At 32.6% G+C, this 16,455-nt stretch overlaps 1 protein-coding gene across 2 annotated transcripts; it reads left to right on the plus strand.

Moving 5' to 3' along the window:
* The first annotated feature begins 9,575 nt into the window (after positions 1 to 9,575).
* Positions 9,576 to 16,261, plus strand: LOC110682529 (UPF0261 protein y4oU-like). 2 transcript variants are annotated; one of them, XM_021858872.1, is made up of 9 exons: positions 9,576 to 9,904; positions 11,077 to 11,721; positions 12,070 to 12,276; positions 12,629 to 12,844; positions 12,961 to 13,183; positions 14,252 to 14,499; positions 14,780 to 14,958; positions 15,058 to 15,311; positions 15,823 to 16,261. In XM_021858872.1, the coding sequence occupies exons 1-9, from the start codon at positions 9,776 to 9,778 to the stop codon at positions 15,972 to 15,974; spliced, it is 2,253 nt and encodes a 750-aa protein (XP_021714564.1). In that variant the 5' UTR covers positions 9,576 to 9,775; the 3' UTR covers positions 15,975 to 16,261. The 2 variants fall into 2 exon arrangements, with proteins under 2 accessions (XP_021714564.1, XP_021714562.1); XM_021858870.1 differs by having other exon boundaries at positions 9,577 to 9,904; positions 11,071 to 11,721.
* Positions 16,262 to 16,455: the final 194 nt, after the last annotated feature.

Raw genomic sequence — 16,455 nt, forward strand, 5'->3', positions numbered from 1 at the left:
CAATAACAGGTTGGGTTGAATTTGAGTCAGGTTAATTTCAAGTCGTGTTTATCTCGGGTCGGGTTTGTAACAGGTTTGGTTAAATTCGGGTTGGGTTAGGAACTGGTCGGGTTGAATTCAGGTCGGGTTAAATCGATGGGTTAAACGGGTTTGGGTCAATTTCGGTTCAAGTCGGGTTTAGTTCAGATCAATAATTTACGTGTTACATTCGGTCCGGGTCATTTCCAGGTCAGTTCATGTTCGGATTTGGGTCTCACATACTCGGGTCAACTCGGGTCTAGGTTTGGTTTCAGGTCGGGTGAGGTCTGGTTTGGGTCACCATTTTTTCGGGTTGTGATGGTTTGGTTAATATTAAAGGTGTGCAATGCCCTGTAGCCTGCCCTAAGAAAGCGGCTGCGCAAGACATGGCATGGCTATTTGGTTAATGTAAGCGCCTTAAAGTGTGCAATCTGCCTTGTAGCTTAGCCTAACCTTTCCTAGTATTCTGTACAAAATAGTGTTCTGAAATCTAAACTAAACGATATAAAAATAGACGAAATCAAACCATTTTCAGAGATTGCTTGCAAGACCTAATGTTAAAAATTCAAGTAATAATGGGCTCCGAGTAGGCCTCCCAGCTGAAATGTTATAAGAAGTATAATTATTTCGAACTTTGGATTTTTTTTTAAAAAAGTTTTTTTTTTGTTAATAATACCCATAAAAGTAAAAACAAGTGGTTGATAGTGTCATGTGACGTGTAGGCTTTCCTTAATACATATTTTAATAGATAATCAAATATAAATATGTTAGAATGATACTCCGTATTGCTTTATGAATCTTAAATGACATATACAATAAATAGTTAATCAATGTTTTTAATAAAAGATTAATCAATTCTTAATTTGATTATCTTAGAAAATGATTAATAAAAAAGTTTTGTTATAATTAAATGGTTTACATCGTAAAACCTCTTTTGTCCCTCTACTCATAGCACTCAAGTAGGTGATTGAAGATTGCAATGGACCAAATAGAAAGCTCTAGAGAACAACCATAACATTCAAGCAGTGGCGGATGTAGAATATTTAGTGTGGAGGGGCACTAAATAAAAAATTAAATAAAATGCTTGTATCTAAGACTTTTAATCCAAACTCAATGCATTACTACTATGACAAAGCTAATTTGATATTATTTAATGCATAAAAATTGTATTTAACCTATAAATTTACTTAAATAAAAAAATAAAAAATTTGAGGGGTCCGGTGCCACCCAGGCCCCTTCATAGATTCAAGTACAAAACTGGTAAAAAGGGCGAATCAACTGCTTTCGGCATTTCTCTAGGCCACTAAAGTGTAAGCTAAGATTTCAAAGCTACTTATTTCCACCCTTTTGTTTTTTGGTCCAATAATTTAATCTCCACTTTTTAATGTTAGTGTTATTATTTTACTTGTCAAATCTCCATAATTTTCTTTGTCTAATAGAGGGATCTCCGTAAATCTCAGGGTACCACGAGTTGGTGTACGATCAAGGAAAAAGGATGAAGTGAAAGTAACCAAACTCACTTTTACGTACTTAATAAAGAAACACCTAAGTTACACTACATTTATCATTTAAGAATGGACAAAGTAGACTATAATCCAACTTCTGAGTACCATATTCTAGTGATCATTAAGTCGTGTCTATACGTAATATTTTATTTTAAAATTAAAGTTATATACTGTATAAGTAATCTAATTTCCTTGTCTGCTTGCCGTTAATTAATTATATGACATTCATTAAAGAGGGAAAGGAAAGAGATTAAGAAGAAAAAAAGAAAAAAAGGGAATAATGAAACTCAATTCTAAATGTTTTAAAGGGTTTTATATTAGACGTACACATATATAAATGGATACACCCAGACGTTCTATACAAGTATCTAGTCTAGCTAGACTAAAGGCAAATGAAGTGCATTACAATTTACAACAAAGGCAATCTTAGACAAACTTGCATGATTATTGTTAACAAAGAACCTACTAGCATTGGATAATCTAGATTTTAGTTAAGGTGCGTGTTAAGTGGTGAGAGGGTAAGACACGTCTCCTAAGCCACTTGATTAGGGCTATACAATTAGATTGAGTGGGCAATTGAGCAAGCTAGGTGAGTGGGCAATTGAGCAAGGGGCCCGTCGTTGCATTCCTAGCTAGCTCTTAAAGTTATCAACGAATGTCCACCACCATGATTCTACGACTACTAGTCAATTACTCATATTCGATCTTCATCCGCTTTTAAATAATTATTATATTATTTTTTATATACGAAGTATTATGTATATAATTAGATGAACTTTGACATCAATTATTACTATAACGTCATGAAAGACATAATGAGTAAGATTTTGTTAAAATCGCCATAATATATGTTTTCAAATATTTTAACTTTGTACTTTGTATATTCTATACAAACCTACGATTTAAACATATTCAAACTAGTGCGTGCAAATGTGGAATAGATTAAAAAAACAAAACAAAACAAAAATGAAACAATGCAATTATGTTTTGAATGGAAGAAGTATATCTCAATGTAGGATTATTCCAATAATCCAATAGCTAGGAACTTTGGCCCCTACCCATTCAAGCAGTATATTTGCATTGTTATCATGACATGACTGACATCTAGTATGTAAATGTTTCCATGACTTATCTATGAATCTTTGTCCTTAGGGGAATCTGTACCCTAAAATAAAAAATAAAGACATTTTTGTTTTTAGAATATTAAAGCTAGGAAATTGAGGATTAATTAGTACTACTCGTATTCCTTATTGAAAAGAAGAAAAATGATGAATAATTAGTTCATCTCACCTACCTCAAGTTAATTATTTCAATACTATAAATAAAGTTTGTTCAACACCGATAAGCTAGCATAATGATTATTTAGCTAATTAATGAGAGACCGATAATATCGACATGATAGATACGTTAGTTCTATTAAGTTCAACTATTCATTTATGCAAGTTAAGATATAGAAAAAAATACACGCTTACATGCATGTAAGACTAAGGGCATGTTCACATTTACTTAATTTCACTTCAGTTCAACTTCAATCAGTTCAATTCAGTTCAACTCCAATCAGTTCAGTTCAGTTCAGGTCAACTCTTAATTTCCCTCTCTCATAAAATATTCATTTCAATTCAGTTCAGTTAAGTTCAGCTCCATTCAATTCAGTTCAGTTCAGTTCAGCTCCAATCAATTCAGTTCAGTTCAGTTCAGCTCAGTTCAGTAAATGTGAACATATCCTAAAAGCGATATATGTTACTCCATATCCATAATATTGATTTTAGTGTGAAGTACACTTTCTTTACAATAATAAAAAAAGGTACTTCGTATTAGGATATAGAACATTTTCCATCATCTACATCCGGTGTATGCACAAACGCGCAATCAAATTATGGCACTTAATTGTATAATGGATATATAGATAAGGTTGTGATAATCCAATCCATGGATAAGGAACTTAAGTTTTAAGATGAAAAGACACTTATGAAAGGAATGCCATGTATAATTATATAAGTAATTAGTTTTCAACAATGGAATTAGATTATTATTAAGCTAAACACAAATTTATTGGATGGAATTGTAAAATGACCATTTGAATTTCCTTATTGTCTTTGTAATTATTACTCCGAATATTGGACAAGTGTAAATGTGTATAGCACTCCATATATTGCATTGTATAACATTTAACTCAACACATAAAAGTATCTACACGGCTATATTGTACTATAAAAAGATTGTGTACCTAAGAGAGATTTTTTTGTTAGAGTTAAAAAATTGATATTTTTTAAGTCCATAAAATAAACGGCAGATGTTTTCAAGAAAAAAAAAAAAAAAAAAAAAAAAGATAGTACTCAACTTTCTTTCTTTTTTTTTTTCCAATGCAAAATTTCTTTCTTTCATCGTATGATATGGCTAGGATAGGAATGTGTATAATTTGCCAAGTTACGACGTGATATTGGACGAGTATCTAGCACACTATGGCCTTGTTCTTTAGAGCTGCTCTGCTTTGCTCAAATCAAATCTACTCTGTTCAAAAGAAATCTGCTCTGCTCTGCCCTGCACTGCTATGCTCTATTTTTAAATAATAATTAATAATAAAAATAATAATAATTAATATTCAATAATAATAATAATTAATATTGTATTGATGATAATAATATATTATTTTGAATAATTATAATAATTATTAATATTAAAAATAATTTTAATAATTATTAATATTAATAAAAATTAATATTAATTAATCATAATAATAATTAATAATAATAGTTATCATTATTAATATTTAATAATTCAAACTATTAAGAATTAATATTTAATAATATTATTAATTAATAATTTCTAATAATTATAACAATTCTTTCAAATAAATAAATAATAATAACAATTAATAATAATTTCTTTTATAAACATTTGATATTAGAATCACAATGTGTAGAAACATTTTACGTATGTGGGTATTGATTGTTACTTCATTGATTTGAATTATTTTTCAAATCTTTCCATACACTTTAAGAATTAAAAAAAAAAGTGGTTGTTTTCAAGTAGTACTTTGTATATCATTATTATTTTAGGGTTAAAAATATATGATTAAGACAAATTTATAAGTAAAATCATTATTACTCATTAAATCATTTTATTTTAAAATTTTTGTGAAATAAATATAAGTAAACCATTGTCTTTTATCTTTCTACTATTAACATATGTTAAATATGGATACATATATTTATGTTTTCACTCACCTAAATCAATGGTATATGCACTTAATAATAGTAATAGTAATAGTAATAGTAATAGTAATAGTAATAGTAATAGTAATAGTAATAGTAATAGTAATACTAATAATAATAATAATAATAATAATAATAATAATAATAATAATAATAATAATAATAATAATAATAATAATAATAATAATAATAATAATAATAATAATAATAATTATATCTCGGCTTCCCACTAATTTATTGTAGGTTGTATGACTTTTGTTTTTGAGATATAATAATAATAATAATAATAATAATAATAATAATAATAATAATAATAATAATTAAATAATAATAATAATAATAATAATAATAGTATCAATAATGATGTTGAAATTTTCTATGCTCTGCTCGGCTCTGCTCTGCCTGAAATCTGCTCAGCTGAAATTTAATCTGCTGTGCTCTGCTAACCCCTGCTCTGCTCTGCTCTGTTATGCTCTGCCCAGAAGCTCAAAAGAATAGGGCCTATGACTAGTAGCTAGTGCTCATCTTTGTTACATTACCTTACATAATAGAACTTCACCTTTAATCACCCATTAGGCTGTTCCATTAAAATTTAGCCACTAAAAAGCAATACGGAGTAAAAAAAATTAGAGTAGAATTCTAGGTACACCACATAAAAAATATAAAATAAATGAAATACAAATAAAATTAATTAAGAATATAATCAAGAGGAATTCATTATGTTGGCATCTTCAAGCTACCTTTCACTAATATAACTTCATTAGATGGACTTGCATTTTAATGATGATTGGGCCACTTTTTCTTATACATATGGTGTAATTCATTACGTTGCCATCTTCAAGCTACCTTTCACTCAAAAAAAAAAAAAGAAAAAAAAAAACTCTTTCTTCAAACACTTGAAAGTAGATGAACCAACTATTAAGGAGGACTTAATGAAACACATTAACACACAGCATTTGTAAACAATAAAGTTAAGTTTAAGAACTATGCATTACACTAGGTTATGTCATATGGAGGGGGGGGGGGGGGATAATTGCCTAAAAAAAACATTAGGGTTTTGGACAATTTTGGTATAATTTGAGTTTGTCATTTTCCATGAGCAGCAGTGTAACACTACACATGATTAGTTGATTACCGCTCAAAGAGGAGCAATTAAAAGTGGTGATTATTTTTAATTAATCTAGTACTAATTTAATCATTGGTTGGTCTCAACCTTATGATCACTACTTTTATCATATTAATCTTGTCTGGAAAATTTTGTCTTTTATAACATTATTCTGGATATTTCTAATATATATATATGCGTACATATGGTGCGTTGCAATAATTAATTATTGCTACATCTTGTATGATTAAAGGCTAATCAATGAAAAGTTGGTGATTAAGAAGAGTGAAATGATGATTCTAGGATTTCCAATAAGCACATAATGGCTACTAACTTATTGATCTAGAAGGACTCTTGCTAGACTTAATGAGGTGCAAGAATAAGGGATAGTCACTCATGGGCTTATGAAAATTCTACTTTATGACCTCAAGGGTTTAAAGATATATCTCCAACCAACTTTCATGGCTTGATATACGAAATTAATATGTGAATCAGTGTTTATGTTAATCTATACTACGGAGTATATATTAAGAGGCGTTCTTAAGAAAGATAATAATTTCACCATCTAAGCCATTTATCATGTATGTTTATTGTTATTAATAAGTGAAAAATTTATATAAGTGTTAACCACAAGGTTCAATTAAAAAAAAAAATCACTCAAAAAGCAACTCAATTTTTGGTTTGACAATGACAATTACATTTTTGAAAAAAATCTATAATTTTTTTTTTATTAATTGCACATCTACAACAATAGTAACCTGGGGCAACGTTCGGAATACTCACTAGTTTAAGATTAAAAGGATGATTTGTTAATAAATTAGTAAACTATGTATGCAGTAGGCCTTAAATACAGTTTTAGTGGCATTGCTAATTTGGTGTTGACTACACTAGTGGTTCTACATGCTCGGCAGACCCCATAGTGCTAATTAGTCAGGCAATGAGTAAATGACTTTATTCACTTTCAAAAAGTATCGTGAATATATGTGTTATGTAGGTGGGTGACAAGCATATCATATTGCGGAAAACCCCTCCCAAAAAAAAAAAAAAAAATAAATGAAAAAAAAAGAATATAATTTAAAAGTTAAGGCCTAAATTGGATTCCAAAGTTTGTATGATGGGAGTAGAAATTGATTTGTACTTTGTATACGTTGTTTTCATTTGTAACTTTTGTAATAAGTTTAAATTTAACATGTGTTTTTATAGTACATTTTTGTATATTCCTTTGTAATTTTTACTATCAGAAGTTAATTAACGTATATAATATCTCTTTTACACACTTCATGAGTTCATTCACCGGCTCACCACTGTACAGGCAAATAACTCTAAAAAGTACGGTTTTTAAGGAGGATGGAAAAAGTAGAGGAATATTATATGGAAAAGCTAAAAAGTGAAGAATGTTGATAAAAAGTAGAGAATATTATATGGAAAAGTTAAAAAGTGGGTAATAATTTTTTAGGTATGTGTATATTTTGTATGAAAAATGAAAAAGTAAGTAATGATTTTTTTATATGTGTGTAATTTGTATGGAAAAGGTAAAAAGTAAGTAATGATTGGGTGTTATTTTTAGTAATAGGAGGAACATTTTGGAACACCCAAAATAGTATATTTGCCTGTAATTATGGGACGGAGGGAGTACTATATAAAATAACGTTGAAAAGCATCTTTAAAGAGTGCTCCTCCGTGGCTCATTCCTTCAACATACTCCTGAGTGTTCCTCATACACAATTTCTATAAATGTTGACGTTATTGGAAATGCAAGAAAAATAGCCCACTCCAAAAGTCTTGGACCTCTTTGTTTGGAAGCCCATTGCTAAGATGACTATGTGATCCAACACAATTTTGCACCATTTCATGACTTCAATCGATTTTTCTCATATTTCTGCTTCACATGGTGTTGATGATAAGTTCTTTAAGCTAAATTCAATTCATCCGTTATTGGCAAATTCGTGTAAATACCTGTTTTTGTGTTGATGAAAGTTTGTATATGATAGGTTGTAGCCTTGTAGGAAGTCGTGTGTCAATGTTCCATTATTAATATAATAACGTAGCATAATGCAAGTTACCATTGATACATAAAACAATGTAGGTAATATGAGACTATATTATGAGAGATTGTGGCAATTTTACAAGAGTTGAAAAAATCATATCATCTATTCTAAGAATAAGTTATGATGTCTCTCACCAACCAGTAGTTAGTCGGTCTAAACCAAAGTATGAGACCATAGCTTTCGCATCAAAGTTTTACTTAATTTGTCATCTTCTACAATGAAAAAGACCATTGATGTATTACAATCTTTATATTTACAAAATATGCTTAGTCATAATCTAGCAATTGCATTACCAAAAAAGCAATTCTTTGGTTGTTTGGATATTAGAGTGTATCTCTAAATTGAAATGTAGCTCATTGCACCATCCTCTTCATTTAGTTTCATATAATAATCCACTAAATAATTTACACATATATTCGGTAACTAAGTAGTAAGTATCGTGATACTGTAAATTATTCAGTAGTGTACAAAGGTTTTTCATTGCGGCAAATCACATGGTGCGGCACAATTACTTCACTTACTTGTATTTTAGGATTACTTGCATTCTGGGGTTACTTGTATACTTGTAGGGTGTTACTTGTATTATGAGGTTACTTGTATGGGTTACTTGTATCATGGAGTTACTTGTATTCTGAATAACTCCATACCAAAATCCTATACCAAACCAGTAACACCCTACAAGTAACCCCTGATCAAGACCAATAACAGTCATATAAGTAACATATGACAAAACCAGTAACACCCTACAAGTAACCCCGACCAAAACCAGTAACACCCATACAAGTAACCCTAGAATACAAGTAACACCTACAAGTAACCCCTAGAAAAACCAATAACACCCTATAAGTAACCCCGACCAAAACCAGTAACACCCATACAAGTAACCACATAATACAAGTAACATTTACAAGTAACTCCTGACAAAACCAGCAACACCCTAAAAGTAACCCTTGCCGCACCATGTGGCCAGCCACATACAAAAATTTGTAAGTAGTTTACATACTATACAGTAATTAACCTAACACTAGAGACATGTCCGCGACTGACATAGACGACATTTTCAAAATTTAAGAGGCCGTTTTTTTTTTTCTTCCTTTCTCATTTCAAGATGTGCATGGTTCATTTTATATTTCAAGATGTGCACGATTCATTTTATAATAAATCGTCAAAACTATTTCTTAGCCCATGAGAGTATGAGCCATGAACTCATGAGCCAGGACTCCGGACCAATTCTTCTGAATTTTGTATAAAACACACGTCTAGGTCACTAGGTGAATTGGGTGATGTGACTAGTTAGGACGTGTTCGTCAAAATATAGTTGTGAAGGTAGCTGAAGCCGTGAAGGTAGCTGTTAGCTGTGTAGGTAGCTGTTAGCTGTCAACAAGCTGTTAGCTGTGAAGATAAATAATTTAGATATGAGTGTTCGGTAAGTAGTGGTTGACTAGCTGTTACATATATCAATATTTTATTTTTAAAACTATAGATTAAATTTTCAACAACTACTTGAAAAACTACCTCTAATTTCAAAAACTAATGTTTCTAACTTTTCACAAAATCTACCTCCACCACTAAAAGCTACCCTAACCACTACTTTGCCAAACACTCACATTTTTTGTTGAGTAGTGATTTGACTTGGTCAAACCACTAAAAGCTACTCAAAAGCTAACGCCGAACACGCCCTTAGCCAAGATCACCATACTCTAACAAGACACAACCTGGGAATTCATACGATTACGATGATAATTGACAAGCGTCCAAATCCAATCCCAATTCTCTAAAATTCGACCGACAATTACATTATTTGAAAAAAAAACTTCTTCTTTCTGGGTTGTGAGAAATTCACACCAAGAACTCAAATTAGCAGTAATTAGAAGAAAATCAAAAATGGGGTTGCCCAAAAATACAGTGTTTTGCGTAGGCACTGCTGATACAAAGCTTGACGAACTCCGCTTTCTGTGTCAATCTGTTGCTTCCGACTTTAAATCTTTTTCTCCCAATTCCTCTCATTCTCAGGTTCGATGTTTTTTGTTTCCGCATTTTGTTTAATTTAATGATCTTATTTATGTTGGTTATTAAATGCTAAGCTTGATTGATTAATTTTGTGGTTGGTTAGCTTTTAATTTTTGTTAATTATGTCTCTGTTTTTGCAATTGGTTTTTCTTTCCTGATTTCTGCAAATGTATATAATCTATTTTTAGGGATTGTGGGAATTGATTTGTCCATGAAAAAGTATAAAGTACTGTACTAGATAGTTCTTGGAAAGTTAGCAATTATGTGGTGGGAAAATTTTAAATTAGCTTGGCACACTAAAGGCTATTTTTTTATTTTTATTTGTATTTGTAATTTTTTTTTGCTCATATGTAGAGGTCCAAATGCACTAAACAAGCATAAATTAGATTTGACTCATTGATTTTATGAAGAGATAGGAACGCCCGTGTGTATAATTAATCCTCTTTATTATGTTGCTTAAAGTATTTTGCTATATACATGTACATGTAATAGTGCTGAGTGTGACTATAATAAATCCAATCAAATCTTCCCTTAAACCCTTATAAAAATGAAAAAAAAAAATACAAATTTATCTTCTTGATAAACAATGGCGTAATTTTGCACTGTTCATAGGTAAAGCTGCTAACATTATCTGGTTTTACTTGAACATAGTTGAACTTCATTTTGGTGAAATAAACAAGTCTTATGTCAGGATGTGGATGTATTAATCATAAATTGGCTATGAAAGACATTGTGCTGACTTATAACCATATAAATCTCAGCTTAATTTTGTGTTACTTGTGGAGCTTTTGGAAAACAGCGCAATTTTGACCCTGCGCTTGAAGTGCTCTTTGATTAGATAACATCATTTCAGAAATTCAGACTGTGACCCTTAATTTCTTGTATCATAAGGAATTGAATTTGGGAATGGGAGGGAGTGATTTAATTGATCCACAGGTTTGCAAATCTGATTACTCAAAATGGTAGAATAGATCAATATCTGTTGCAAATTGGATATAAACTATAAAGTTGTCTCTTATCACTAGTTCATGTGCGCCTTGTATCATATTCAGGTCACTCTAGCTGATGTATGCTTTTATTCTGATTACTCAAAATGGTAGAATAGATTAAGATCTGTTGCAAATTGGATACAAAGTTAAATCTTAACACTCATGTAAGCTTTTAATCAGGTTCAGGTCACCCTGGTTGATGTTTCCTCGGGTCAGAAGGTGATCCAGAGTTTGGAAGACTTTCATTTTGTTCCGAGAAAGGATGTGCTATCTTCTTATCTTGGTCCTGGAAACCAAGATTATTTGCTTCCTGATGATCGAGGTAGAGCAGTGAAAATAATGAGTAAAGCTCTTGAACAATTTATAAAGAAAGCTTACGAGGATCATGTAGTTGTGGGAGCTATTGGTCTTGGAGGCACTGGAGGAACTTCTTTATTGTCTTCTGCTTTTAGAAGTCTCCCTGTTGGGGTGCCGAAATTCATTATTTCCACTGTAGCAAGTGGTCAAACTCAGCCTTACATTGGGACGTCAGATTTGGTATTGATTCCATCTGTGGTTGATATATGTGGAATCAATCGAGTGAGCAGGGTTATTTTGTCGAATGCTGGAGCTGCATTCGCAGGAATGGTTCTTGGAAGCTTGCGGTCATCTAACTCTGCTAGTGTTGAGGAAAAAACTACTGTTGGAATTACTATGTTTGGTGTCACCACTCCATGTGTGGATGCTCTTAAGAACAGGTTGCTTGAGGAAGGTTATGAATCTTTGGTGTTCCATGCAACTGGGGTGGGGGGCAAGGCAATGGAGGATCTTGTTAAAGGTGGTCTAATACAGGTAAATTTATCATTTTGGTACAATCTTAAAATGGCATGTTTGATTTGTTGCAAAGATAACCATCCTATTCATGTCTTATGTGCTACTTGTTGTTCATTCAAGTGTGCTGCTTTGCTATATGTAATTATTTGCACTGACATGGCTAATTTGTTTTTATTTAATTGTTGGTCATCTGCTATTCCATCCATGTCCTTCACAAGATCATTTGATATTGTTTCTTAATTTAATCGTTATCAACTTGGAATGAACTTATCATGTTTGCTTTTAGTTCATGATGTTCTCAAATCTCAACTACTCTTTGGTTTCTTTTTTCACCAACTATTATATCTTTCTGATATTAATGAGTAGGGAGTGTTGGATATCACAACAACAGAAGTTGCTGATTATGTGGTCGGTGGTGTCATGGCATGTGACAGCTCTCGCTTTGATGCTATCATAGAGAAGAAGATCCCCTATGTCCTAAGTGTCGGAGCCTCGGATATGGTTAATTTTGGTGTGAAGGACAGCGTACCTTCCAAGTTTCAGGATCGAAAGATTTATGTGCACAATGAGCAGGTAATCCTCAAAATCATCAGGTTTTGTACAATATTGGTCAAGGAATTGGTTTTTGTTCAACTGTTATTGGTGTACCTACTTGCAAAATGGATATAGAAAATCATTACAAAAATTAGATAAAAAATCTAGCATCATATTACAGTTCTGCGATGTTAATAGCATCTGAATCTTTTTTCTTTAGTGTAGTTATGTGCTCTGTTCTGCAGTTCTATTTTGTACCTCAAAAAAAATGCCTTTCAGAAACAACTTCTAATAGTCTTCTATCACTTGGGTCAAAATTGTTTGTTTGGTGGCTTTTTATAGGACATTTGGGGCTTAATCACAGGTAACCTTTATTTTTAATCATGTACAGGTGACACTAATGCGGACCACACCAGATGAAAACAAAAAAATTGCAGAGTTTATTTCGGGGAAACTGAACAAGGCAACATCAAAATTTTGTGTCTGCTTGCCAGACAAAGGTATCTCTGCTCTGGATGCACCTGAAAAGCCTTTTTATGATCCTGAAGCAACTGGCACCCTACTAAGTGAACTTCAAAGGTTGATTCAGACTAATGAGGATCGGAAGGTTCTGTGGTTAAACAGCTATCTTATAGTTCTTAGTTTCTTGTGATTATGTGAAAGCTATATATAATCTGCATTGCAATTACCTATAAGTTGACTACTATTTCTCTGATTAAATAGGTAAAAAAATATCCTCATCATATCAATGATCCAGAGTTTGCAACTGCATTAGTTGATGCATTTCTGGAGATCAGTAGCAAGAGTGCACCAAATTCACATTCGAAAAAACTTTCAGCTAATGGACACAATCGAGATCTTAGTGAAGATGTGAAGGCTAAAGCAGACTCATCTAGTTATCCGTCCGTAGATTACAGCTTGAGTGAATTCCCTGACGCAAACAAAGGTTCTTACTTTATCTTCACATACTTGATTGTTATAATTTGTTTAGTTTGAATATGAAGATTTGGAATCTTTAGCAATGTTAGATTCAAATAATTGGTTTACAATGTCATTAGTAACTTAAACAATATGTGACAACAAATTGTTCCTAACAACTGGATTACCTGCCTGGCACCAACCAACTCCTTTATAGTATCTGTATAATGTTTTGATGAAATTTCAGATGTTAACGCAAGGATTATATGTTGATAGCCACTAGCCAGACCTAGTCATATCGTAATATGGCACTTGCTGCTCATAGCCCATTGATCTGATTCATGTTCTGTTAAGTTGTAAGAGTGCAGAATTTGTGCCTGTTCCTGATTGATAAAAAGTTGAGAGTTAAAAATTGCTATAAAAGAGATAAGATACATAAGTTTGCTAACTCTGAATTTTATCATATAATTATATCGAAGGCAACTAGCAACATGAAGTTATGAGTTTGAGGAGAAACTGAAGCTAGCTGATTATCAATGTGACTGTAATTTACTAATTTATGTTTCTTACATTTGTTTTTGCTGTCCAATTCTCTATGATTTGAATTATAAATAATGTGAATATTCTTGTTTCAAAATACTCAGTATCTTATAATCTGCAGTGTTTTCCCTTAGTATAATTTTTTTATATTTATAGGTGCCACTATTCTGTGTGCACAAGAATACTTGTTAAATCCACTTTGATGTGAATAGAACTGGGTAAAGCATGATTTATTTGTGATATATTATGAATTTAAGTTTGTTATATCACTTGAATCCTGCTTTTGGGTTATCATGAAGTGAAAAGTAATTAAAATGAAGCCATAATTCATGTATCTTGTAGACCTAAACAGAATTTGGTGACTACAATCTGTTTAAGAAGCTTAGCAAATTTTCCTTTCTTGTATATAGGAATAATTCATAGTAATTTTGGACTAATTTCTGTGTACTAAAACAAATTTGCACATTGAATTATGCATATATGGTTCCATTTTCCAGATTTGACATTGATTATGTTAATAGGTTTAGAATGGTAATAACTTCTATGACCTTTGCAGACACTTTGCAAAGAAGACAGATGATACTGCAGACATTCACTCACCAAATAAGCAAAGGCATTCCAATAATTGGTGCTGGTGCTGGGACAGGGATATCAGCTAAATTTGAGCAAGCAGGTGGTGTTGATTTGATTGTCATATACAACTCAGGAAGATTTCGGATGGCTGGAAGGGGCTCTTTAGCCGGGTTGTTGCCTTTTGCTGATGCAAATGCAGTAGTTCTTGAAATGGCCAATGAAGTTTTGCCAGTAAGTTATGACCTCTTCCAGATCAATTTTCTCCTCCCATCCCCCAGGGTTTGCTAGATTGCAGTTCATCCTTAAGTAACCTTTTAGACGTGTTATATATTATATTTTGTGTGTAAACCTAATTACAGACTACCCTAGGTCCCTAGGATACTTTAGCTTTTGGAGTCTTTGTCAGAGGGAAAGAAATGTCATCTTGTAAAGCTACTATAATTCAATCTTGGTGCCTAATTCAAGAGTGAAACTAGCAATTGGCCCTCAAAAGAAATAACATGTTATGCAGGTGGTGAAAAATGTACCAGTTCTTGCTGGAGTATGTGGCACTGACCCTTTCCGCAGAATGAACCATTTTCTTAAGCAACTAGAGGCAATTGGATTTTGCGGGGTGCAAAACTTTCCAACTGTGGGCCTCTTCGATGGTAATTTCAGGAAGAACCTGGAGGAAACGGGAATGGGATATGGGTAATCTCATGTTAATTCTAATTTATATGCTCATCCTTGCATACCTTATTGCCCATTACTATCTCTAACTCCCTCTGTCTATACCGTTTCTATGACCAGCTTGGAAATTGAGATGATCAACATGGCACACAGAATGGGCCTTTTAACAACTCCATATGCATTTAATGAAGATGAATCTGTAGGAATGGCTAAAGCTGGTGCTGATATAATTGTGGCACACATGGGACTTACAACTTCTGGATCAATAGGTGCAACAACTGCTGTTTCTCTAGATGATTGTGTGCTTCGTGTTCAAGCAATTGCAGATGCTGCACACAAGATCAGGCCAGATGTTATAGTGCTCTGTCATGGAGGTAAAAAATTGACAACTTCTGAATTCTGTTAACTTTGGCTTTCAGCTTTTATTTCTGCTTATTGTTCTCTGTATTAGGGACTTTAGGGTCATTAGACTGTGCAGTGAAACTGCCTTTTGACCATAGGCAGTATATTATAGGTGAAGTTTTAGTGTAAATAGCTAATTTGAAGAGGGTCTTTCAAGCTAATGTTTAAAGATGTTAATTAATCTACTAGACGCGTAAATATAGTCTAAATTTACTGTTCTGGAACCCCGGATTGTCTGTGCTTGCCCAAAAGTTTAGTTCTAGCAAAAGATAGTAGAAATCCTGCTGTTTAGTATAGATCTCTTCTGACACTAATAATTGGTAGACAGTAAGAGATGTACGGCTTGTTCTAAGCTTCCTGACATCTGCTATTATCCTTTGGCCTTAGCTACATGCCTACATTTACCTTACATCCTTAATTAATTCATGCTGGTGTAAAATCACATACGCCAGGCCCTAAAATCTCTGGTGTAAAACCTTACAGGTCCCATATCAGGCCCTAAAGAAGCAGAGTTCATACTAAAGAGAGCCAAGGGAGTTCACGGATTTTATGGGGCATCAAGCATGGAGAGACTACCGGTTGAACAAGCTATAAAGAGTACAGTTGAGCAGTATAAATTAATTTCGCTTAACTGAGATTCTCTCAGGAATCAATTTCTGGATTTTCTACGAATTTTTTCGCTGCTGCCATAGAATACCAAAGAGCTGCTGCTGTGGCATGCGCTACTAGTCTACTACCTGATTGACCTTATGTAACACTATATAGTATATATTGTAATATTCTCTAAGTTACATAATTAAATAATGTAATAAATGACAACACTTGGATCGTTGTATGTAACACTTCAATACTTTAATTTGCAACACTTCCATGTAAAATGTCTAATATGTACCGTAAATTGTACGTAACATTGTTAACACTTACTTTGAAGCTCATGAATAAATTCAAAATCCCCCATCTTAATGTTGGTTTAGGACCTAAATGCACGTCAAGAAAGCTTCTTGCAATGTGGTTATATTGGGGCTTTAGACGTGTTTTTGAGGGTCGTAAGTCAAAATGTTTGAGCTTCAACTTTTTGGTATTTCGTCCGGAGACCTGAGCCTCAACTTCATAATT

This window comes from Chenopodium quinoa, unplaced genomic scaffold (assembly GCF_001683475.1).
Source record: "Chenopodium quinoa cultivar QQ74 unplaced genomic scaffold, ASM168347v1, whole genome shotgun sequence".
NCBI classification, from domain to species: domain Eukaryota; kingdom Viridiplantae; phylum Streptophyta; class Magnoliopsida; order Caryophyllales; family Amaranthaceae; genus Chenopodium; species Chenopodium quinoa.